This window comes from Aythya ferina, assembly GCF_964211825.1.
Source record: "Aythya ferina genome assembly, chromosome: 4".
In the NCBI taxonomy this organism is placed as follows: Eukaryota; Metazoa; Chordata; class Aves; order Anseriformes; family Anatidae; genus Aythya; species Aythya ferina.
This window is the reverse complement of record NC_140300.1, coordinates 2483273-2508203: the sequence shown is the minus strand read 5'-3', so window position 1 is coordinate 2508203 and position 24931 is coordinate 2483273. Positions and strand designations below refer to the sequence as shown.

Below are 24931 nucleotides of genomic sequence, written 5' to 3'. Positions count from 1 at the left end.
AGCTGACACCTTTCCAAATTTTGTGGCGTTGATTATGCATTTGGGTGATAAAATTAGAAATCTGCACAATAAAGTTAAAGAGTTGAGCACTGGGAGAACACAGCACAATATCCTCGGGACTTCACATTTCTGGAGTTTAGTAGGGAAAAGACAGTCCCCTGGTTGTACATTACCTGGGGTGAGGATTTTTCTTGTTTCAAGTTCTTTGCTCCTGAGGAGTTTTTCCTCCTCAAATTCCTCACGTATTCCCTTCCTGAGCCTTTTCTTGTAGAAACAAACAAACAAACAAAAAGCATTGTCTAGGAAGTGCCCTGGGTACCAGTGCCCACAGGTACTGAGCACGAAGCTTTCAGAAGCTTGGACTATTTATTTTTTTTAATATCCTTTATTTGTCTGTAACAGCAGCAGTTTTTAAAGCTTAGTAAGGAGTCTGAGTAACTTACAGATAAGCGTTTAATTAACATTATATCAGGGAAAACCAGCAGGGTGCCCAGGGAGGTGGTGGTGTCACCGTCCCTGGGAGTGTTCAAGGCAAGGTTGGACGTGGTGCTTGGGGACGTGGTTCAGTGGTGACAGTGGTGGCAGGGGGACGGTTGGACCAGATGATCTCGGAGGGATTTTCCAGCCTCTCTGATCCTATTTCTATGATTCTATGAAATACGACTGGTTATTTTTTTATAAACTAAACTTTGGGTTTTGGTTTCGCTTTGCTGAAATATGACCGTAAGTTGTGTGTTGAAATTCTCAGGTTTTTCCCCGAGATCTGACACGGCCGGGATTTAAGGGATTTTTTCTTTCTTTTTTTTTTGCATCGCTCTTGATAGTGTTTCGGCAGTGAAGGATTTAGTAATTGTTTCCAGAGAAAATTGTTCAAAGAGTTTTCTGAGCAGAGGCTTTCTGAGAGCTTGGCAGATTGCATAAGATTGTTTTTAGCTTGCAAGACTTGCTCAGGTTCCCAAAGTCTGTTTGCTCTTGGTGGCATGCGAAGTGCTGTCAGCATTGAAGTACTGGTATAATTTGATTCCTAGCTTTTCCGGAGATGTTATTTCCAAAAAGATGATTTTTTGTTGTTGTTGTTAGACAAAAGGACCAGTTATTAGTTTCTACACTTAGGAATTTGCATCTAGTTGTGCAAATTCTGTATCAGTAGATAAGGCCCTTGAATTTTCAAAGATACTGAACCTTTAAAAATGTGTGAGCATGTGTGTAAACTTGTGTGTGTGCACATCACCATGAAAAGTGCTCCTGAAAACTGTTTTCTTTTCCTTCACTTGCCTAAATGTAAATCTGCAGAACCTCAGAAACAGTCCTTAAAAATCTTGAACTACATTTCTGAGGTTGAAAAGCGTTATAAGAAGTTAATGTGGAGGAAGAGGAACCTGGTTCTGAAAAACCTATGTTGGTTGTTGTGTGCTTTGTTGTTCTTTTATTTATTAAATTTGGATCAGAAATGAACCGTGTGTAAACTCTAAATGCTGTACAGAAAAGATTCTGGAAAACCATTTTTGACTCAGTCAAGATATTTGAAAAAGATTAGATAATATTAATGGATCTCCAGAAAAAGACCGAGTAAAGGGTTTCAAGATACTGTTTTGGGGAACTCCTGGGATTGGTTCCTTCTCTCTTTTTGCTGAATTTGATTTTGCAGACTGCTTCTGTTTTACTACAACTGTTTTAAGTAGGACAATTGCAGTTTTCCAGGAGGCTTTGATTAGCTCCAGGCACGGGTGGGTGATGGAGTTTCTAACCTACCTGGGCAGGAATCATCCCTCAGCTCTGCCACAGCGGGGTGCCTGGGTGTCTTCAGCTGCTGCTTCTGTTTCACTTCATCCTGCCCTAATAATTTTTGTTTTCAATGCTTTTTGCTGTACCTCAGCTGAAACTGATCTTGAATTTTTGACGTGAGATGGGAGGGTGCATCCGAATGCTCTGGCTCTTGGATTTGTCTTCAGCCCGCGTGTGTTCCTGCCAGGCTCCGCACGAAGACAGACGATGCAGAATCTCAGTGCCTGATTTTTGGGAACCCAAGCGCTGTACCAGATCTGCTGCCACAGACTCCTGGCCATGGTCCCTGGGGAAAACCTACCCAGGGTAAAATCCGCAGAAGAGATAAGGCACAGCTGCAGCCAGCAGACCTGCCTCCAGCTTGCCTTGCTCTATGTGTTTGCGTGGCTGTCGTGCTTTGAGCAGGACTAAAAGCAAGAATATCAGTTTCCTTTGTGCTGCAACAAAGGGTTAAGCACACTTCCAACGTGGAAGCTTTTCATCCAGATGCCCTTCTGTGGGTTTGTGGCTGCCTGTTTGGAGTGGCTGTGAGCAGTACAGATGAATGCAGTTGCCCAGGAGTTGTGCTGTGACATTTTGCAGATGTAAATAAAAGTTACTTACTCCACTGGCTCGGTTCCCTTCAGTCTTTCAGTGGCATCTTGAACATTTAATGGTTTTAAGTGCTGGTGTTCAGTGTGTGTACTGGGATGAATGAGTCTGACCGTACTTTCTGCTTTTACATCCCTGGGCTTTTGTGTCTGTGTGTTAGGCCTTGTGGTAGGTCTCTTTAACGGAGTGTTAATCTGAAATACCATCAGTCTGATAGAAAAACCATCACCCTTTACTCCTTCTGCAAGGACGGGCATCAGGAAGCGTGTACAGGGACTTGAGAATCCTGACACTTTCACGTGGCGTTGTTGGTTTGTTTTTAATGCCTATTGAGTAAGTGAAAATCTAATCGTGGCTCTCCCTAAATTCAGGATATCCTTTATTTGTGTTAAAACATTGGAGCCTAATGCTTGTGTTGATCATTTTTTATTTACAGACTCACCGGACCTTCAGGGTATGTAACGGATGGGCCTGGGAACTACAAATACAAAACCAAATGCACCTGGCTCATTGAAGGAAGGTGAGTGTAGTAAACATCTTGGCTTTTGGTGAGGTTTATATGCACTGAGGTCTTTTTTTGTTAGTTATTCTTGTGAAATAAGTTTATTTTGCTGACTTTGTGCAAACTACCTCCTGAATTTGCGGCTTGCTGTATAAAATATGCTGCTTATTGAAACTGCGTGGAAAATCAGAATAAATGCATCTGTGTAAGTAAAGAATGAAAAAATTGAACTCTTGTTATAGTGGGCCGTTCAGATGATTGGGATTCAGTCTATGTTAACTTTTGACATTATGAAAAAAAGCAAACTGTTAAAACTTGTTCATGAACAGTCAGTTTCTGTAATGCTGCATTTGAGATGCTGACTTCCTCTCCAGGCTGTGAAAACACCAGGAGAACCATCGATCCGTTTTACAGAGGTCCTCTGAAATGGGAGGAGTCTTTCAGACCTCTTCATCTCCCTGCTGTTCCTGTATTTGACTGTGTATTGCTTACAGTGACCTCTGGCAGAGGTTTTTGGAGCAGCCCGTTCAGTGTGCCTCCTGTGACTGCCATCCGATGGATGGTGCAGCGGTTCTGAGCACCTGACTTGTTGAAATACATTTTTCATAGTGCTAGGCTGATGCAAGAACTCCAAAATCCTTTTGTATAGTCTTTAAAACTTGGTTTGGTTGGTTCTGATGCTCGATGCTAACAGCTGCTTGGTAAGTCACGTTCCCTGAATCTTTAAGCAGAGAGGTTTGTGGATGGGAACAAGTTACGTGACAGCACAAATGATTTCATTCGCATTCCACACCTTGTAGGCTGAGGTCTCTCAGCCTCCTGGAGGTTTAGACCTTGTTCAAGTAGCAGGGTATGTTTTTCTTTAGCCTTCTCTTGGTTTAGGAGGCCTGGTGGGTGGGGGCGGAATGGTATTCACTTTGTCTACTCCAGACATTTATTTTGGATGAGTAACTTAAATACCTAAGCTCCCAAGATACTCAAAGGCAAAGGCTAAGCTATTCCAGAGAGCTGTCCACAACGCTGGAACCGGAGGCCTACCACTGGCTATTAACTGGATGAGGAGCCCGATATTTTGATGTGGTGAAGATCAAAGTTAGGTGCTGCAAGTGGCAACACCTTCATGTTGGCAGGTAGTAAAAATGCAACTGCCGCCAGTTCACAATTACAACTTAAAAACCTTTTGAAAGGATGTTGTTACAGACAAAACAGCCCCAGCAATTCCTATAATCAGCTTAACCCTTGTAGCTTTTTTTTTTTTCCTCATTAGAGGATAATTTGCCTTATGTTTTTATCAGAAGGGAAATGCTGCTCATGGGTCCGTGATAATGTCACCGTGACAGCTCCTTCAGCCTTTGTTTGCAAGTCTGGAGAGGCTTCTTGGAGAGTCATCACTTTGTGAGGCTTGAAGTGATATCTTAGGTGCTGTAAAGAGGTGTACGGAATTGTTCCTTCTCCTTTTGTAGCCAGGCATTCAAGCAGATGTCCTTTTCCTGCTTCTGATTGTTTGTACCCTGCTGTCAGAGCACGGTGCTAAGCAGAAAGGAGGTGATCACGCTGATTAAGCCAGCTGAAATATGCGCCCTTGTGAAAATAGTTGAAGCTCTCTGCCAAATGTGAAATTCCCAGAGAGATCAGGGCTTGGAAAACAGCTTCTGCAAAGCTGTTAAATTCTGCTAAGTGCCTTCAGCTCGGTGCTAGCACACGGGTACGTAGAGGGCTTTTGAGGTTAGCACGTGAAGGTACAACCAAAGCGTGCAGCTGAAGGTACTAGATAAATTCAGATTAAAAGCCACGTATTCCTGTAAATATTTCCTTTTCACACCTTACCTGACTCTCGGCTGGTGCGTGTGCTGTGTCCTCGTGCCGGGGTTGTGCTGTCCTTTATTCCCCAGAAGCACGAGACAAGGCAGAGGAGCAGAGCCTGTAGCCCCGTGCCTTGCAGCTCCGCAAATGAGCGCTGTCTGTTAATGAGTTGTTAGCCGTGGCATGGATGTTCTTTCTTTTTGTTCTTGGTCTAAAGCTTTTATTGATGAAGGATTCCTTTCTGCTCTGCAGCTGTCAGGCCATTAGAATAGAAGCAAACCCCCTACGATTTCATAGTCTGCTCTGTTTTAAAATAATGAAGTGCTCTTTGTACCTTTTCTTTAAGTGAGACATTATCCTTGATTTACACCTGCCGCTCTTTTTGCAAAGGCCTGGAGAAGATCAGCGTGCCTACCAGAAATTATTCTTTGGCAGAATAACTCCCTAAAGAATTCCCCTTCTGTGGGAAGGAAGGACTCTATGACAGGCTGACATTTTATTAATTTATTTGATTAGGGCGAACGACGATTTCATCTGAACCCAAAGGCAGTTCTGTTGAAGAAATCCTAATCACCTGCATCAATCCTTTCAACAGCCACCACCGTGGGTAGGAGAAAGAAGCACAGCTATAGATCTGCTTCCTTTTTATCTCAGGGTCCAAGCACAAAGCTGGTGGTGTTTTCACTCACCTTGAGCTGAGCGCTGAATTAGATAACTGCTGCGGATCTAGAGGGATTATCTTGAGATAAATCTTTGTATGTGAGCCATGAAACTAACAGTATCTGTGGTTCATTATGTGGTTATGGCTTTTTGGGCCTCTTTTACCTGTGGAATAAAAGAAATGCTGAGTTTTGGCACCTGAACTGCTGCTTCCATCTCCCCATCAAGTGAACAGAACATCTTTCCTGCTGATACGTCTTGGAGGATCAGGCCTCGTGATGGTTTTCTCTTGACTAAGTCAGCAGAGCAGATGCTTTTTGACTCTTGCATTGACAGGTTGCATTTTGGGACTTCCAGCTTGTTTCTTCTCAGCTGGTCTGGATGTTGCTTCTGATGATTCTTCAGAAGAGAACCGAGGAACCTGTCAAGCATTTGTAAAGGGTGAGGGGCAGTGGCTGGTGCATGCCAGCAGCCCAAGTAATTATTCAAGACCTCCCTTTTGGCACAAGCTAAAGCCCCAGGACCTCCTGTCCTGTAGAAGACAAGCCTCCCCTGCATTTTCTTGACCAAGACTGAGAACGTCTTTAGTCAGCATCCCCTGTAACATATTTCTGATCTCCAGTTTAGATGGGCTTCTTTCAATAGGGCCATCATGCCTTACCGCAGATGTAATAGGGTGATAAAGTAGTAGAAGAAGGATTTCTGCCAGTTTCCAGGCAAATAAATAGTCTGAGGCCATCATAATCATGTCAATCTGCAGAAATCCCTTGAACAAGCAAAAGAGGGCTTGTTAATTCCCTGATGGTGGCTGTGATTCTTTACATGTGTTGTACAGTTGGATTTTCCTTGCTTCCCCCTGCAGTGCCCTATCATTAGGGGAGTTCAGTACTGGTAAAGAACAGAGGGCTGGTTGTGCATGCCCTTCAATTTCTGCTGTTGGTGGTGGGGGAATATTTAAGGACACAGTTGTTTTTCTGCTCATAAAGAAGCTGTTCCTTCATACCAGGGGAGCGTGCACACCAAAAATGAAAGCCACAGCATGTTTGATGCATCTGTATTTACGCTAAGCAACTCAGTTTTAGTCTTCTGTAGAGGGGAGCTTCACACCAAAGGAGTTTGGAGGGATTTTGCCATGTGCGTCGAGTGGCTAATTAATTTTTTTTTAATTTATTATCATTTTTTTGCAGGCCAAACACAATCCTCAGGCTTCGATTCAATCACTTTGCCACGGAGTGCAGTTGGGACCACTTGTATGTGTATGATGGAGACTCAATTTATGCTCCTTTACTGGCAGCTTTTAGGTAAGTTCATTTGGTAAGAAGCTGACTGTGTGCAGTGATATTTCTTTAACGTGGAGCCTGAATCGAATGTGGCTTTTAGCAGTATAAACATGTTCCAGTAACCTAAATATATAATACTGCCAATACAGCACATACAGTGTCCTTTTGTGCAGTCAGCAGCAGCATAAACAATTACGGAGTTGTTTTTGCTTTTACATGCTACAGTGTCGTAACGTGATCTGCTCACTGTACTATTTTTTTCATTTCCAAATCATTTTAGACACATTTATTGTCGTCTTGCTGAACTTGAGCTAATTTGGTATACAGGCTCTTTCTGAAGTAGAAAACTGCCTCATTTATCAAGCTTGACTATGATATAGGTTTAGCTTGTAGTCTGTGGGAGCTAAGTAATCAACGTCACAGCCATATAGTTTGTAAAGAACTGTGTGTAGCCTTACATACCCTACATTCAAAACTTTAAAACCCTTTGGAGCATGTTCAGAAACAACAGTGATGGGTCAGATAACCTTGTAAAAACATGTAAAAATGTCTGTTCATCTGATGGATGACTGGTATTTGGCTCATCTGTCTGTGGTGAGAGACTAATTTGTCGATGCTGGTTAACAGTCGACATTTCACGAAGAGATCTAAATATAACTTGTGCATTTATGTGCTTCGGTCTTTCAGCGACAGGCACCACCTTATGTTTTCTATTCTTTTAGCTGAAATTAGAAAAATAATCCCAAGCTGTGAATGGAAAAACTAATGGTTCCCTTTGGACTCTTTTTGTTCCAAGTGGCTCATCCACTATCTCCAGAATTAACCTTCTGCTGTGTTTCTTTTATTTTTGAAATGAATTTCCGAAAATGCTACATGTTTATTTTCAAGTCCTCATAATCTCTATGAGAAAAGATCAGCACAGGAGCAAAAAATGGAACAAGAAAATATAAATTGTTTTCTTTTGCTGGTCTTAAAGTGAACATACAGATTTGAAATGGTTTTGTAGTGAAAGAATGTGTTCTCTAAACCCCCAATCTCTAATGTCAAAATGAATTGTTATGATAGTCTAACCCCATTTGAAGAAGAGGAAACCGTCTCTCTTCTCAAAAACCTGGAAGTACTTTTCTTGTATCATGGGCTGAATTGATATGCATAAAGGGGAAAGATGTCATCTTGACTCATTGTCGTTTTTCTCTAATCGAGGTAATTTTTAATACTCCGTTGAAAAGGTGAAATGATCATGATTTGTGCCTGCAGTTTCTTGTGTATTTTTCAAAAATTAAGAGGCTTTTTGAATTGAGGTTATAAATAGTTCATAGCATTAACAATAATGGTTCAGACTTTAAAATCATCTGTAAATCACTAGGAAGTCTGTGCCTGAGGACAAGCAAACGTGAGCTTAATACAATAACATTTTTGAGGTAGGAAAAAAAATCAATTATTTTTTTAATTGCTTCTTTAGATGACATTTGAGTTTCATCTTCATTAGTACTGTGCTGTGTTGTTCAGTAAACCAAGATCAAGAAATAGCAGATGCTTCTAATTTTGATGAAGTGCGAAAAAGGCATCTGTTGAAAAATACCTTCATTTGATCCAAAAATAAATGCACTGGAGTTTCTCGAGAGAAATGTTCATATTTTATCACTTTCTTGTCTGATGTTAAATTTTAATATTAACCAGAGCCATATTTCTCTCGTCACTATGTTTTGCACCATGCCGGAGGATTTGCAAGATTGAGCTTTGTACCTTTGGGTACTGTAAACTTTCTGAGTTTGTTGATAAACACTGTAAATTCCTCCGTGGCTTCTCCAGAGCCTTTTTACCTCCCTGGCTTTGTACAGCAGTAGCTTGAGCCCTCACTTCCTTCACTGCTCTTCTCTTGTTTTCCTGACCTTCCGATTTTTACATATCTTTGTTAAAATATGCTATTTACCCTGGAGATCCTCAGCATCAGACTACAGAAAAATTTAAATTAATTTTATCAGTTTTAACTGGAAAAAAAAGTAATTTGTCTAATGCAAACGTTTACATAGTCTGAGAATCTGCATAAAATGTTCGCTAAACTCCTTGTACTCTGTGTCCCAGGGAGATCCAGTCCTATACATTCATTTTTTCTTTTATTGAGCAGAGTTAAAAATATTTTTGCTCGTTTATATTTGTGTTCATAGGCAACATGAGACTGTATAACTATGTTACTTTAAAAATGCAGCGAAGGAACGCGGAGGTAATAAAAATCCAGTGTGCTCATCTGTGCAGCGCAAAGAGATCCGAAGCGGATAAAATACACTCATCGCCTGTAAACTTCGTCGTCGTTTTTAACTCCGTGTTAAACATTTACTGGAGCTGTTCTTGGGCACGTCTTCAGTTCGTGCTGGTCAGCGTGGGGTGTTTTTCCTCCTCAAAAAATGATATTATTTTGTAAGGCCGTGGCTCCGTGCTTCGTGAGGTGGCTCCGAAGCCCCTCACAGGCCGCTCGGCACCACATGGCGGGTCGTGGTGGCGGTGGCCACCCCATGGTTGTTTGCTGAGCTGGCTTGAAAGCCCTCAGGAAAATGGGAAGAGCTCATCTTCCTCTGGCTAATTCCTGTGAATGTGGCACTTAGCCCGGATTTGGGACTGGGTGCAAAACATGGGGTGATTTGGGTTGGAGGGGCCCCTTGGAAGTCTCTGATCTCCCCAACCCAAAGCAAGGCCGGCTTGGGAGCTGGATCGGGCCCTTCCTCCAGTTCTTGTCCAGTGAAGTTGTGGGCAGCTCTTAGGGACAGATGTCCCTTCTCTGAGCCAGTGCTCCAGTGCTTACCCTCATGGGAAAAAATAATCTTTTCCTAATATCTAATCAGAATTTCCTGTCAACTTCTCTGTTGCCTCATGTCCTTTTGCTGTGAACCTCGTCTGGTGCTGCCTCCTCTGCTCATCTCCCCTTAGGTGGCTTCACCCCATCTTCAGCCTCCTGGCCTTAGGCCAAGCAAATCTCTCCCCTCCTGCCTCTCCTTACAGGTCGTGTGCTCGGCCCCTGGCCATCAGCTGGACTTGCTCCAGTTTGTGTTTCCTACTGGGAGCCTCCAACTGGAATCAGTGTGGTCTCATGAGAGCTCTTGGCTCCACTTTCCTCATCAAGTTAGACAGAAACTTCTTGTTCTGAACCTCGTGTCCTTCCCTGTGCAGGCACATCGTATCTCCTCTGCCCTCCCTCTTTCTCCCGTTCCTATTTGCAGTGTGTTTTCCTTTTATTCCCTCAAACCCCGATTTCTTTGCCACAGGCACATGTAAATACTCGTGCTTTTCTTCTGCTTTATCCTCAGTGCCCTTCCTGAACTAAGCTGCAAGCCCTGCTTACACCTTGCGGTCAGCTTGGTTCCATTGATTAGAGCTAATGATCACCTCATCACGGCAGGGGGGTTGTGAATGAGGATTATTGATGCTGAGAAAGGTGCAAAACACTTTGAGTCAGTATTATTTGTGTTAGGGAGTATCCAGAGGCCTAACCAACTTAGGAAGAAGCAGTGCTTGTGGGCTGTGTGGATAGGCAGAGTGTGGGTGTCAATGCTTGGTGTGACAAAGGGACTGCTTAATGCTGGCATTTTGTTGATCTCTGAGCTTCAAAATCTCCTCCAGGCTGAACAAAACAAGTGACCTCAGCTGCTCCTCACACATCTTCCTCTCCAGACCCTTCATCATCTTTGTGGCCCTCGTTTGGATGCTCTCTAACAGCTTCATGTCCTTCTTATATTGTGGTGCCCAGACTGCACGCTCTGCTTGAGGTGAGGCCGCACCAGTGCGGAGCAGAGCAGGACAATCCCTTCCCTTCACCATTTAGCAATACCTCCAAGTATTTAGTATTCTGCTCTACTTGCCTTCTTTGGATCCACAACACCTTTCAGGGTATTGACTGAAAAAAACCTGATACAAGTTGAAGAGGAAAGGTATTTGGGATTTGGCTAGAAATTTACCTCCAAATGATGTTCTCCTGTTTACATCGACTCCGCGAGCTTGCCAGTGAGCCAGCTGATGCTTTGAACGTGTGAGAATTAATCAATCAAAATATCTTTGTGGTGGGAAGTCAGATTTCTTAGAGAAATGTAAATGCGCTGTATCAGAACTGCTTCTGTTCACTAAACCTGTAAGCCCCTCAGAAAACATCAAATCAGTTTGACAAGGTGGACAAAGAGTTTCTCTTTCAAGGTTTTGAGAAGATAAATCCAGTAAGTTAAACTGAGATACGTGAGGAGTTTAGAACAGAAAGTTTCCTCATCCTCTGTTTCTTCTTTCTTTTCTCTTAAACTGTGATAGATACTGTTTTTTTTTTTTCCCTCCATTAATTCAAATATCCTGTACTGAGCTTCACAGGTATTAAATGATAACGGACTTCTTTGATTTTTATTTTTAAAGGGAAAAGCATTAGCACCTTGGCGAATATCCTGGAGAGAAAGATGATGTTTAGATATTAAAATCATTTTTTTAAACTTTAAAACTACATCATTATTATGGCAAAAAAAAAATGTTTTTGCTTTTGAGGCTTTTCAGCTCATGTTCTTTTGAAATTTGGCTTTTACAGTCACACTCACCACGTGGCGTCATCGCTAAAACTTATTGACAGGCTCCTGAGACAAACTTTAATACGTTTACAACTTATTCTGCTGTTTCAGAGATGAAATGCAACACATAAGAATTGAATTTCTTAGGACAAGCCCTAATGCTCTGGTGGGCCCTGTGAGCAGGGCATGCCCTGTGCTGCTGCTGCAGCTTCTGCGTTTTTGCATATTGCAACAGGAGAAGATGGTTTCAAGAAAAAAAAAATACGGTGTTGCCAGATCTCAGTAATCAGATTTTTTCTAAGTATTACTGCAATTGCCTCGTTTCCTAAAAAAAAGTCTGCTTTTGGGAGTCATCTTGTTGCACAAGAATGTTAGCTTTTCCTTTATGACAAGAAATTTGAGATGCTTCCTTATCCCTCCCCCGCTTTTCTTTTTGGCATTGATTTATTTTTCATCTTTTGTAACTTCTATTTTGGGGTTGTTTATTGTTGTTTTTGCTCTTGTGAGCGTGGCTGACATGCACAGAGTGTTTTGTAATCAGGTGTGGTTTTGCACACTTGCACCCAGTTGACTCCCAGTACTCAACACTGAAGAGAAAAAGAATGATTTTGCACTGCATGTCAGTAGATGGGAAAGCCAATATATCACCAATGTTTTGGTGTCACCTTTATCCTTTTGCTTCTGTGTGATCTGGATTTTGCATTTCCCCCCTCTCCTTTCACAGCTCCATCTTTTCGACTGGTTTCTGTTGAGGCTTCCGCAGAGCTCCGTACGCTTTTCATCTCTGCTGTGCTGGCAGGTTGTGTTTCAAGAGAAAAGGATGAACACATGCTCCTTGTGATGCTTGCGTAGCAAATGATGGAAAAGTAATAGAGGAGATGTCGTTTTTTTAACTAATCCTCATTGCTACGTGGTGCAGTGGGAAGAGAGCAAGGCGCAGTGCAGGTGATAGTGAAGTTGAGTGTCCTAGCGGTTGTTTTGACTGCCGCTGGCTCTACAAGTCCAGTGCACAAAATAGGAGTATTTCAGGGCAAAACGGGCTTGCCTTTCAACTTCTCAGAAGCCGGGTCATTGGGCAATTTAGCTGAGTAGGAGTATTTGTTTGCTTTGGAGTAGTGGTGATTGTGAAATGGTTGGAAAGCTTTTAAAACGAGAGAGGGATGGTGCATTGTGCAATAGGCTAATCTTGGCCGAGTATGAGAGATTCTGGATTGTCATTTAGAGGAAGTTGTCTGTAATCCATTATCATTCAGAGTCTGCCTGGAGGACTTTCTGTGGCAGATAATGCCAATATTCTGTGCGCTGGTTTCTTTAAAATGATGCTGTGCGCACTGATTTATGCACACTTTTCGAAGTTTGACCTTTGTGCTCGAGTACCTGATGGTTATTGTTCTGTTCTGTTCACTGCTTTCTCTGAATGAAATTACTTTAATCTAGCACTTAAATTTCATTAGGACTTTTAAAACTTGTACAGGTGGGATATCATCCCCTTAGGGTGTTTACGCAGGAGTCGCACAAGTCATTGTGTTTGTTAGGAATCTTTCTCCACTACTCAATAGCTTCTATGAAACTTTCTGTGATGCTAAAATTGCTTTTCTTATCCAAGCCTGGCCATGTCTGTGTCTCGGTAAATGTCACTGGCACCCAGGGAAGGTCCCTCACGTTGTTTGTCCTCAGGAAAGCAGAAAAATACAGTAAGGAAGAGGGAGAGCTAACCCTGTGGAGGTACCTGCCTTCTGCCCAAGCAAATCCCAAAACAGAGATTTCTAAGAGAAAACGAACACCACTCCTGTGTTGGTCATTTTATCAGGGACGGTTATTTGGGGGGATTTTGTCCTTTTTCATCGCTGCTGTCTGTTCTGTCCTTTGCCTTGTGTTTGCTGCCGTTTTTCTCCCTGCTGCAGGCCGTCCAGCCGAATTGCCCAGTAATATCATTGATACGTGCTGCAAGAATAAGACCAAAGAAGAATAAAACAGAACAAAGGAATTTTCTCCTTTGGTCCCCGAGCTGTAGTTTGCCTTACCCTGACTTACACTCAGATGTCTGTTTTCCTGCGGTGGAGGCGTACTGTCCGACGGTTTGCATTACAAAGGAAAGCTATATATGAACCAAACAGCAAAGAGAAGTTTATTAGGCTTTTTGTTCTTTGATGTTTCGGGAGGTGGTCTTTGGGGAGAGATGATCTTCAGATCAGAAGTCTCAAATTTCAGAACAAAACAGGCACCTCTTACGCACGGAGAAAAAAAAGGCAGTGTGTTTTGCCTTTTAATCCCATATCCTTGGGATCTGAAAGGGAAAAAATAATTGGCCTTCGCACACGGAAATATTTATTGAGCTACATATCTGCAAGTGTGCTGGAGCTGGTTAGCCAAAACACGAGGTGAGGTTCCTGTGTTTTTATGGCATGTTGGTGAAATGAAGCATGCCTTCTTGTCAGCAGCCTCTGAGTCGTGGCCGAAGGGCCGTTGGACAACTTGTACATTTACCCTCTCATAGGTAATGTTCATCTGTTGTTCGTGGTGCAAGCACCCCCTGTTTATAATAAAAGCTGATAAAGATCATGGGGTGTCTGTTATTCTCTCTCTATCATTGTATCATATCATGGGGACAGAAAAATTGTGGCCACAAATAGTGCTTTACGGGTGATGTGCATGGGTTGCTGCCCATAGCTCTGAGCATCTTCCATAGGTGTAGAGATGCATTTACCCCATCCTAGGAAGCTCTCTGTTCTGAACATGGCCAAAAAGAGGATAAAGAAGAGCTTTTAATGAGAAAAATTCTGCTTTTCCCTGCTGCCATGTGTGCTGCCTGCCTGCAGCCTGGCCTGCCGGGCTGTGCCCAGCCTTTTGGGCTCTGCTTTTAAGGCGTCAGCTTGGCCTTTTGTTCGAAACAGGACTCAGGCTGCTGGGGAAGAGGGTTCTGTGTCAGAAAAATAAGAGCTGGCTATTAATAGGTGGTGGTAGTCAATGCGCTTTGCTTAGATAAAGGCTTAAAGGCATTCAATAGACTTCAGGTTCGGGGCTGTTCTCATGGCTTTTGTCTGAGGGAGGAACTGGCTTTGTTTTGTTGTTGTCAGGCTTCTGTCAAAAGCAGAGTAAACATTCCCTTTCAGATACTGACCGTCTTTTGCAATAGGCAAATAGCTTGTAGTTCATTTTTTTTCAAGAGACGTTCATTCCCCTTTTCAGTTTATTCAAGTATTTTGGCAAACCATTGTATCAATCTGTGCCGTGCCCATTCTCGAGTAGAATCACAGAATCCTCTAGGCTGGAAAGGAGCTTCAAGATCTCCCCAGGCCAACCATCAGCCTGACCTTTGGAGTCCCATCACTGATCCACGTCCCTCAGTGCCACGTCCACACATCTCTTGAATGCCTCCGGGGATGGAGACCCCACCTCATCCCTGGGCAGCTCTTAATTGTTTTCTCCGTGAAGGAATTCTTCCTGCTATTCCATCTGAACCTTCCTGGTAAAATTCGAGACATTTCCTTGTGTCCTGTCACTTGGCACCCGAGGTAAATTGTCTTGTCCTCTGTCCTCACCTTTGCTCGCTACCCCTTAAGAAGCTGGAGGAGCAGCACAGCCTGGCAGGCAGGTGGAGGCGATGGGTGGTGGGAAGCAATGAATGAGGTGGGAATAAGGAGAGTGACAGCCCTTTGGGTTAGAAAACCCAACAAACGTGGATGTGATGGGTCGGACAGAGCTTTTAAAAATAGTGGGTGGCAAGAAGATGGTGAGGAAAGGGTGGTTGTTTTTTTTTTCATAGTGGAAGAGCCCAAGGGGTGCTGGTGGGCGATCAGGCAGCAGATGTAAAGCGAGCATAGGAAGTCCTCTCTCTCTCTCCCATTGCAGAGCTGAATTGTTGACCTCCCTGCTGCAGATGTTCCAGGTGAAAAGGGTATAAATGGTTGAGAAAGCAATTCCAAGCACAGATGAATGGTTTATTTAAATGTGCTGGCGTGGGTGCATTCTCCGGGTCAGAAAGTCCCTGAGCTGTGGCTTTCTGGAAGCTGGATAACTACGTGGCTAGGATGCTCTGTACTTGCTTCATTTGTTACAGTCTTTCCCAAGCATTTTCATCCTTCGTCACGGTCAGAGGAAGATACTGGGTTAGACACACCTGTAATTTTGCCTGCTACAGCAGCTTTTATGCTTTTGTGACACGTTAATTTCTGTCTTGAAGCATGTCACCTTGTTTCGGGAACGGGACCTGTTTAAATTGTGGGAGAATAATACAAAGGGAATTAGTTTTTTGTAAGAATAGGAAAAGTGTGATTCCAGACAGCTTTAGGGTTACTCAGGCTAAGAGCATTTAATGTGCATTTACCTTTCAGAAGAGCCAAGCTGGTTACTTCAAGGTTTTCTATTTGCATTCCTTTCTTCAATCATTCCTTCTTTTGGACCAAAATCGTGCACACCAAGGGCAGTGGTAATGCTGTTTTCAGTGTCCTAAGGTTTCTCAGGACTCCTTAGCCAGTAACACGGCCACTGTTTTGCAGATCACGTGTAGGGGGGCTTCATAAACTGGTCCCTGTGGGATGTGGTTTTATCTTTCCGACAGGGTCTCGTGAGTTCTTAGGCCTGCGAGTTTGTGGCAGTTTTGAGTGTGAATACTCACAATGGTGAGACATTTTTCTTCTGAAAATTTGAGAAGTTCTGCTGAAGAAAACCAGTCTGATAACGCTGTTCTGCAAAAACGAGGATTAATATACGCAAATTCATTATACTTCAAATAAATGCAAATAAATACCTTCACTTTCAATTATTTGATGTGCATACTGTCTTTACTATTGTTGCCTTGCTCCCTTTTATTTAATTTCCTTTTTTTTTTTTTCCTTTTTCAGTGGTCTTATTGTTCCTGAGAAAGATAGCAATGAAACCGTACCTGAAGTTGTAGCTACTTCTGGATATGCTCTTCTGCATTTCTTCAGTGATGCTGCCTATAATTTGACTGGCTTTAACATCACGTATAAGTAAGTAGTACCACTCCAGAGTGATTTTGGAGATTACATAAATGGTACAGGTTGAGTAAAAGGTTTCCTCCTTCCTCAGTCTTGTCTTGAAATAAGCAATTGCCATTGAAGTGTGTAATTATGAGTAGATACTTGAATTTAGATCGTCTACTGGACTCTTAGAGTGGCTAATGATGATAATGTGCTCAACATTAACATCAGTTGTCAATTGTAAGCATGAGCAAATGCTTGCTCAAAAAGACATCACGTTATTTATTTGATGTTACCAGATTTATGTGATCTTACTGAGTCAGAACCGAAAGATTGTGTGCCTTTATGCATTCTGCAGAGATACTTCTGCACAAAAAAGCTTTTGCATAATTGTATGTGTTTCACTTGGGACACTGGACTGTATCTGTTGAGGGTCCTCAAGCAATTTTCTTTTGGATGCTCCTTTTTATTCAGTCCTTGGATTGAATTGCTTAGTCTGGCTTCTTATTCTGGAGTAGTGGTGGTGTGGTTTTTTGTTTCGTATTTGAAGTATTACAGGTGAGTGTTTTCTGTTCACAGACATATATTTTGTCCACGTATTTTTATAAATAATTTTAGTGTAAATTGGCTGCTTTTAAAAAGCTTAAGTTATTGAGTAAATGATCTCAGTGAGGAAATAGAAATATAAGATTTCTATCTTTAATATAAGATAGAAATTTGTGATTCTGGTGGGGATTGTGGGCTTTGAATTTTAAGCTCATACAGATACAAATCAGTTATGTGCTGCAGTAGGAGATTTTAACTGGGTGAAACTGGAAGAAGTTTCACCCCTGTCTTCAGGAAAATCAGCTGCAAAGTCCTTGATCACAATTGACTTCTTGCAAAATTTAAAGGTTTCATTAGAATGATGTGCTTAGTTTTGAAAGCAGTCTTGGTGCTTTTCTCCTTTTTAATCCCTTAAATTACACAGTCGATTGTTTGAAAAATGTGGGGCATCCAGAAGATGAGGAGCTTCTGCAAAGTTGCTGGAAACACAGCAGCTGAAGCAGTGGCATTTTGAAAGGATGGTTGATATCATAAACCATGACACCATCTACAGCCAGCTGTCAGTATTGCACTATTGTGACACAGTTGAGAAATTCAAGAATAAGCTGCCCTTAAAAGTTCCTCTGTTACTTTTTAATGTAACTTTAACTCATGTCTTTCCTTTAACTCATCTCTTTTTTGATCATTTCAAGCAATCTTCAAGTACAGTTCTGTGTGTTTCTTTTTCTTCTGCGTGTTCTGGTCAATAGGTTTCCTCCTCATTTTTTTGAGGAGAGGAGATAAAAAGATGTCCTTATATTATTTTTTTTTCCAGTTTATCAGTCTTTATATAGTTCCTACTGGAGATAGCTACTTGAGAAATACCTGTGGAATCGTGGTCTTGGAGCCAGTGACTCCACCTGTCGCATGACAGTGGGAATATTGGCTCGTAATCTCAGCCTTTGAATTATGCTGGTTAATAGACTGGAGGAAAAAAAAAAAAAAAAAAGAATGGAAAAGAATAAGGTCTTAGAATTTAGATCTTCAACAAGGATGCATCTAGTCTTGCTTCATGTTGCAAATGTTATAAAATCAGAAATGATTCAAAAGTAACCTGTCCTTGGCTTGGGATTCATCTCAAGTGTTTTTTTGGAGAGCAGATCCCGGAATAGCATGCAGTTGTGAGTAGTTTAAGTGTAAATTGCACAGACATCACAAAAGCCTTGTGTGCTGATTACATTTTTCACTTAATATTGGCGATTTTGAGACAATTCATTTGCATTATAAATGGCTAAAAATTTTATTGATAATTTTTCTGAGCTGTTGCGCGTTTAACTCATGAAGTGAGGGCGCTCTGTAGATGGCAGGTACAGAACTAATGCATGCAGGTTCATCACGTCAGATTCTAGATGAGCTGTTCGTGTTGGTTGGTATACTAACAAACAGCTGAACTGCTGTATTAACTTCTCTTCAGCATCACTCTTGTGTTCCTTAATAAGAGATGCAGCTTGGGAGCCTGTTTCATTACTGGCGAACCTTCTTTCTCTGATGTTTGCAGTTTCAATATGTGTCCCAATAATTGCTCCGGCCGAGGAGAGTGCAAGCTGAATAACAGCAGCAATGCTCTTGAATGTGAATGTGCCAAGTACTGGAAAGGAGAAGCCTGTGATATTCCCTACTGCGCAGACGATTGTGGGGCACCTGAGAGAGGGTACTGTGACTTCAATGATACTAAGACGTGTTTGTGCTCCGCAGGCTGGCAAGGTAAGTCTCTTGATTAATAAGGAGAAGCTCTTGTTAAAAGGATGCCTTTTCTGTAGGTGGTTCTTGGAAGCATTTGAGACCATTTTGCCCGACAAGTATTAGTACTTTAACTAGGAACAGAGTTAAACTTCCATCCAGCTTTTCATATCAACAGGTATCATCCAGTTTTCATGTCACTGGGAACAAATTTTTATTAAAGCAACTGTGCTACTGTACAAAGCAGCACCGATCTGTTGTGTGCCAGCATCAGATAAAAACTAAAACAAAAAAACAATAACACACAACCTTCAAACCTTGCTCCTTTGTACCTAAAGCTAAGTTGAGCGTGATATGATGGCAGTAGTTAACCCGTTTGAATGCATACAGTGCTTTATTCTCAGGTCCAGGTGTGCTTGTCAGCCACATCAGTCTTAGCAGCAGTTTGGACCAAACATACATATTTTCTTTGCAAAGATAGAGTGATGCAGTAGAAATAGTCTCCTGTGAAATACCACCAGTGACAGCACGGACAACAACTTCTGCCACTGCTTAGCTATGCTGCAAAAACTTCCAGTGTGTTAGGCACTGCAGAAAGAACCCAGGCTGGCAAAATAAGTGTCCTAGAGAGGAGGCAGCAGTGCTGAGGTTAACACGCCTGCTTCTCAGACAAAAGTAGCCACAGGTAACATACTTCAGGGTAATATACTTGTAATCAGCTGGAAGGCCACATCCCCTTGTATGGGGCAGAGCCTCGTGGTGCTTTTCTGGAGTCTGGTTGTGCATGAATCCACAGGAAAGGTGGATTTATATTTGCTGGATTCCTACCCTGCTGTTCTTTCTCCTCATCTTTCACTTAAGTATCAGGTTAGTATGTAGATAAAACAAAGAGCCAAACAATGGAAACCAACAACAACAAATAAAAGCCCCAAAACAGACCACAATAGAATGAGATGCAAGCTGCTGTCCTCCTCTTTCCTGTTCTGAAGTTTTTTACATCTAAAAATGTTTGCTAACCTTAGAAACTGGGAGTTTTTCAAGGCCATATTCCAGACTGCTTCCCTGAACTGGAGATTATTGCTGGTACGCAACAAGACCAAGCAGGTAGTGCCTCTTGCAGTCAAGATCGTAGCTCTGCTACACAGGGATTTGTTTCTATGATTACCTAAAGGCTGTCCTGATAAACCTCTTCCCTTCCCAAGGCCTGAGCCTCTTCAACGTGTCCTGTAGCAGCACCGTGTGTGTGGATGGGTGTCACTGAGAAGGGAGAGCTTCCATCCAGCTCTTTATTTTACTGAGGCCGTGTGGTTTGCTGCTTCTGCTCTGCTGCAGGAGCCACAACACACAGCCCAGTGAGACTTTGTTCATCCTCAGGGAGCTGGAAGATCCAGGCTAGCTATTATGTGGTGGGCCTGTGCTGGTTTTTTTTGGTTGATGGGGATCTGAAACACAGACAAAGTCTTGTGGGTCTTCTGCCTTGCGTGGCTTCTCTGCCTGCCCCTTTCCTGTAGCTCCTACTGCCACCTGATGGGCAGGAGCTCCATGGGGAGCTGTGAAGGAAAGCCTGGCAGCAAAGTTAGTTTAAGAGCAGAAAAATATGGATAAAACATGAAACGAACAGTTTACAAAAGCAGCATTGGGAACAAAAAGAGAAAGATAGCAAGCAGCACTGTATGAGCTTTGTTTTTCTACAGCGTGCTGCTGAGCAGTTCTCCTGAAGCTTCTGCAGGTTGTCCTGGGGCTTCTGAGTGAGAGCCTGGGGCAGGAAGAATAATGCTGGAAGAAGCCTTTGTAGTGTAGAGTGGGAAAGGGTCTGCACAACACCTCTCTAATCAGAGGGGTAGAGAGCAGAGAGGCTTGTCTGCTTTACTGGAACATGGGTTCATCTGGTCTGGAACTGCTTTATTTTTTTTTTTTGTCTGAAACCTTTTTTTAGGCTTGAAGGATGTGGTTATGGTTGGGAGGTCTGTCCCGTGAGGTCCTTGCACACCAGATCCATCCCTGATGGCTACCGTGGGCAAGGAAATGGCGAGCAGAGCTTCCATCAACTACTTGGCCATGCACAATCTTCATCACCTGTGGTGCAGGATACTGACTTCTAGTTGAAATGCAGACTTTTGCCAGAAGGTTTAACTTCTAAAACTGTTTTTCCCAGGTCCTGGCTGTTCAATTCCTGTTCCCGCAAACCAGTCGTTTTGGACCCGGGAGGAATATTCTCTTCCAAAACTTCCTAGAGCATCTCACAAAGCTGTAATCCACGACAATAAAATGTGGATTGTTGGAGGCTATGTCTTCAATCATTCTGACTCTCAGAAGGTTTTAGCGTGAGTATAAGCCTGGATAACATACTTTAAGAACAACACAGACCTGTGAATTATTTTTAGAAAATGCTACCTGACGTGCTGCGCTTTCCCCTGTGCTCCATTTCCAAGGGGAAACAGCAATAATAAAAAACTTTGACTCACATTTGAGATGTGGGAAAATGCTGATAAGGGGTGCTAATTTTGGAAAAGAAAAATGTAAGGTTCCTTATAGTCAGTGAGTTTTTGGTTAACCTGCTTATGACAGCATTCAACTATTTACTATATGTTTCTAGGCTAGCTTGTAAATTATATCTAGCCTTGTATTCACAGAGGGTAGTTCTGCTTCTGTGTTATTAGCCCTTCGTTATATTGTGTCTGTGTGTCTCCAGAGTGTTTGACACCTCGATGGAGTCATACCGATTACCGTGGATGTGGAATGGGATCCCAACTGGGAGTGGCATTTTGGGATGATGACATTTATGGAACCTGTTTAGGAGATTTAGCATTTACTAAGTTATCAAGTAAAAATTTTGTGTCCTCCTTGAAATCCCCCATAAAAACACTTCAGGCTTCCTCTGGAGCTTGACAAAATTTTGGCATACCTAAGCAAAAGCGAGTACAGGATTTTTTTTCCAGGGTTACCTGCATACCTCACTTTCAGTGACCTGTGTGAAAGCTGTGCATTTAGTTAGTGGAAGTTGAAGAGGAGCTACAAATGTACACATACTTGTAGAACAGTTGCTGATTACATCCACAATTTACTCTTTCAAAGTCATGCCTGATTTTTCAACAGATACCCTGTGCCTTCATTAAATGCTTTCTCAGAGCTGATTTTATCTTATACAGCTCTAAGCCTGGCAAACATAGTTCATTCTTTTATCTAAGAAGCCAGAGGCCATTTTCAGGGCAGAGGGTTTATCTAATTTCAAGTTTACAGAAAAAAAATATGTTTGAATGACAAAGACATAATTAAAAATATCTTTTAAACACGGGCAGTTTTTTTATCAAGTTATTGGAACTTACCTGAGCTTAGAGCAACCTTTTCCTACCATTTTCAGTGCATCTTTTGGTGTAAGTTGTCATAGCTTAAGAGCAAATGCATTAGCTCTTGGCTCTTCTTGAGGAAGAAAACTCAGGGTAAAGCAAATCAATACGTGGATGTTGAGTAACAGAGCAGGCTTGACTGGATCTTTTTTTAGTCTGCATGCATGCTTTGTGTGCTCTGACATCTTGGTGGGACGCTTGTTAAATAATTTCCAACGAATTCTGGAAAGAGCTAGCACTAAGTTTCTCAACTTGATCGCACCTTCTCTGAAAATCATTTCAATTTTTATTATACAGCTATGATCTTATTTCTGAAGAGTGGCTTCCCCTGAACAGCACTGTGAACTCAGTAGAGATGAGGTACGGTCATTCGCTGGCGATACATAAGGTAAGTTCAGTGCTGCACATTCATCACATAGCTGTATTTTTCCCTTTTCTCCCCTACTCTGCTAACCCCTTTCCACAAATCAATCACGCTTTGGGGGAAGCTTTTCTTCTTCAAAGGCTTGTGCATGGATATCCCAGTCTGTGTACTTGTACTCCAGGGAACCCTTGACTGGTATCATAGAATTTCTGTAGTGCATTTGCTTGCATGTTCCTCCTTTCCCTCTTTTCTCAGATTTTTTTAAGGCTGATTGAGGTCAGTGAGTTAATTATTTCCTTCTCACTGCCTGTGCTCGTAAGACATGCCTGATGACTGGAGTTTGCTGGAGTTCCTCTGGTTCCCCAGTTGCTTTTTGTGTAGCCCATGTAATTATTATGAGCGAGCTCCTGTGGGTCCAGTTGGGAATTAGGGATTTTTGGAGCTGATCTACTTCTGCGACAGACCTATGAATCTGTTCTTCCAGCATCTGAAAGAAGAGGATTTGACTTTTCTTAAATCATTTCTCACTTGCCTGCATTGCTGTGGGTGCAGGCCACGTGAGAGCAGAATAGCAAAGTCTTTGGCTTCATGGTCTCTTTAAGAAGGAAGCAAGCTAATTATTTACCGATCTTTGGTCTTGGATTGTTAATTAGCTCATCACAGTGGAAGCTTATATTAAGCATAACTAAAAACACTTGAAAAACTCCACACAGCCCAGTTAACAAATAGATCACTCGACAAAACTCATAAAGATGGAAATCCCTAGCTGCAAGGGATCAATACACATTCTGTGAGTAACTTCACAAGTTGGGCACTTGTTAGTAGCTTCATAGTCAGTGACAGGTGGGGGTTCTCAGCAGTTTCCCAGGAAAAGCCAACCCTAATAGAGAATTTCCCTTTCCAAGGTTACCGTCTTGTCAGCAAGAAGGCAGGGCTTCACTACACACATCAGGCATCCTGGAATGACTCAGAAATCCATGGGAGAAACACACGAATAAAACTAGATGGAGTTTTGGAGCTTAGCTCTTAATTAGGCAGGATTTTATTAATCATCCTGTATCCTCTCACCCTTCTTTCCAAAAGGTCCTATTTTTTTTGTCAATACATTTATTTGGGAGACAAAGCTTTCAGTGTGCAGACACAAGATTTTCCATCTTAACTGCCTTTCTTGCCAGCTATCTTTTGCATTTTGCATTTGCAAGCCATGGGATGGGTTCAGCTTGCATTATTAAAACACTCAACATCAGGTGCCTACCTTTGGGTGCCTTTGGGGAGCCTCTGAGCTCCATTTATAGTGAAAACAGATGTACTCAGTACAGGCAGTGAAATCTGGAGAGCAAGTCAGCTCACCCAAAGGCATGCCTTCCCTGCTTTCAAACAGGGGAATTATTCTCCAGGCTTCACTGTTTTTACAGTGGATTCTTAGACCCTGGTAGCATACAGACACCTCAATTTCAGTGTCTGTCATCTGAAGGTCAATCCTGCCCCGTGCACAATCCTGCCCCCTCCATTCCCTCATCTTGGGTGAGTTCTGTGTGCTGAAGGCATTCTGGTAGCATGGACTTGGGTACAAAGACTGGCAGTCATTGCTGCTTTCATATCAAATGTGACCAGTGAAGGAGATGTGAGCTGTCCTTCCTTGAGTAAGGAGACAAACCTAGGCTGGGGGAAGTTAAAACATGGTAACCTCGTTATTTACCTATTAGCTGTTTCCTAAATGCCACTCCTCATTTTAAACCTAACTTCTTTTAGGATGATATATACATGTATGGTGGAAAAATAGATGCCACGGGCAACGTGACCAGCCAGCTGTGGGTGTTCAACATTCCCAGGCAGACGTGGACTCAAGCGACACCGAAAGCCAAGGAGCAGTATGCTGTTGTTGGCCACTCGGCACACATCATCACCTTGAAAGATGACAGCGTGGTCATGCTCGTCATCTTTGGGCACTGCCCTCTCTATGGGTATATCAGCAACGTCCAGGAATACAACCTGGGTGAGTGGCGCCCTACCTACCTTTTGGGTCCATTTTAACATTTGAAAATCATTTCAGCGATCCATACTCAGACAGCAAAACTAAGGTGCCTGTGTTCTTCTCCATTTATTTATTTTTAAGAGAGGTTCGGTCTAAATTCCAGCATTTGTGTAGGTCAAATAGTGAGCAACCAGCCACGTGCCTCCAGCTTTATACAGATTATTCGGTCCCAAAAGCAAAAAAGCTGTAACTGAGAGACGAAGCAGGATAACTGTGGGACATTTGAATTTGTTTTCCTCTCTTTCTTGCAAAGCAAACATTTTCAAAATTATTTTTATATCCTATGACTGCAAGAATGGTTGTAGCAATTGAAAGCAAGTATCCACTTAACCAGATACACCTATCTCCCATAGCAGTCATTACCGAATGCTTAGGGGAACAGGGAAAAACTTTCTGGACTCCCATTTACTTCATATCTCTGGGGATAGTCCAAACTCTTTTAGGATCTTGAGATTTCTAGTTTTAGCAGTGGAGAAATGTAGGAAGCTCTCCAGATGAAATGAACTGCTCCCTAAAGCAGCTGTGTTGAAGTGGCTCTCTGGAGGCATATCCCTTGCTCCACTGGACCCCTAGAGAACATAGTTAAGCAGAGGAAGTTTACAATGTGAGTGTGTTCATTATTGTCAGAAGTAGTGGCTGTATAACCACTTTTGACCTGTTCCTTTTCCTTTTTTGTTTTGGATTTGGCCTGGAGTTAGGAACCCTATTTAGGGTTCCTAAATTCTGCACTAGCTACGGAGATTTGGTGCAAAATTTGGTGTTTTTTGTTTCAGTTGCCATCATATTAAGTCTGCAGTGCTTCAAATATTATTTTTGAATGA

General features: G+C 42.4%; 1 protein-coding gene across 2 annotated transcripts in view; it reads left to right on the top strand.

Annotated features, from left to right (window-relative positions):
• Nucleotides 1–24931, top strand: part of ATRN (attractin) — a 144045-nt gene that overhangs the window by 27260 nt on the left and 91854 nt on the right. For both annotated transcript variants that reach the window (XM_084517162.1, XM_084517163.1), the window contains exons 2-8: nt 2813–2896; nt 6529–6642; nt 16001–16129; nt 18183–18388; nt 20520–20688; nt 22009–22099; nt 23828–24071. In XM_084517162.1, the coding sequence (XP_084373288.1) occupies nt 2813–2896; nt 6529–6642; nt 16001–16129; nt 18183–18388; nt 20520–20688; nt 22009–22099; nt 23828–24071 (1037 nt within the window). The remainder of the gene's footprint in view (nt 1–2812; nt 2897–6528; nt 6643–16000; nt 16130–18182; nt 18389–20519; nt 20689–22008; nt 22100–23827; nt 24072–24931) is intronic.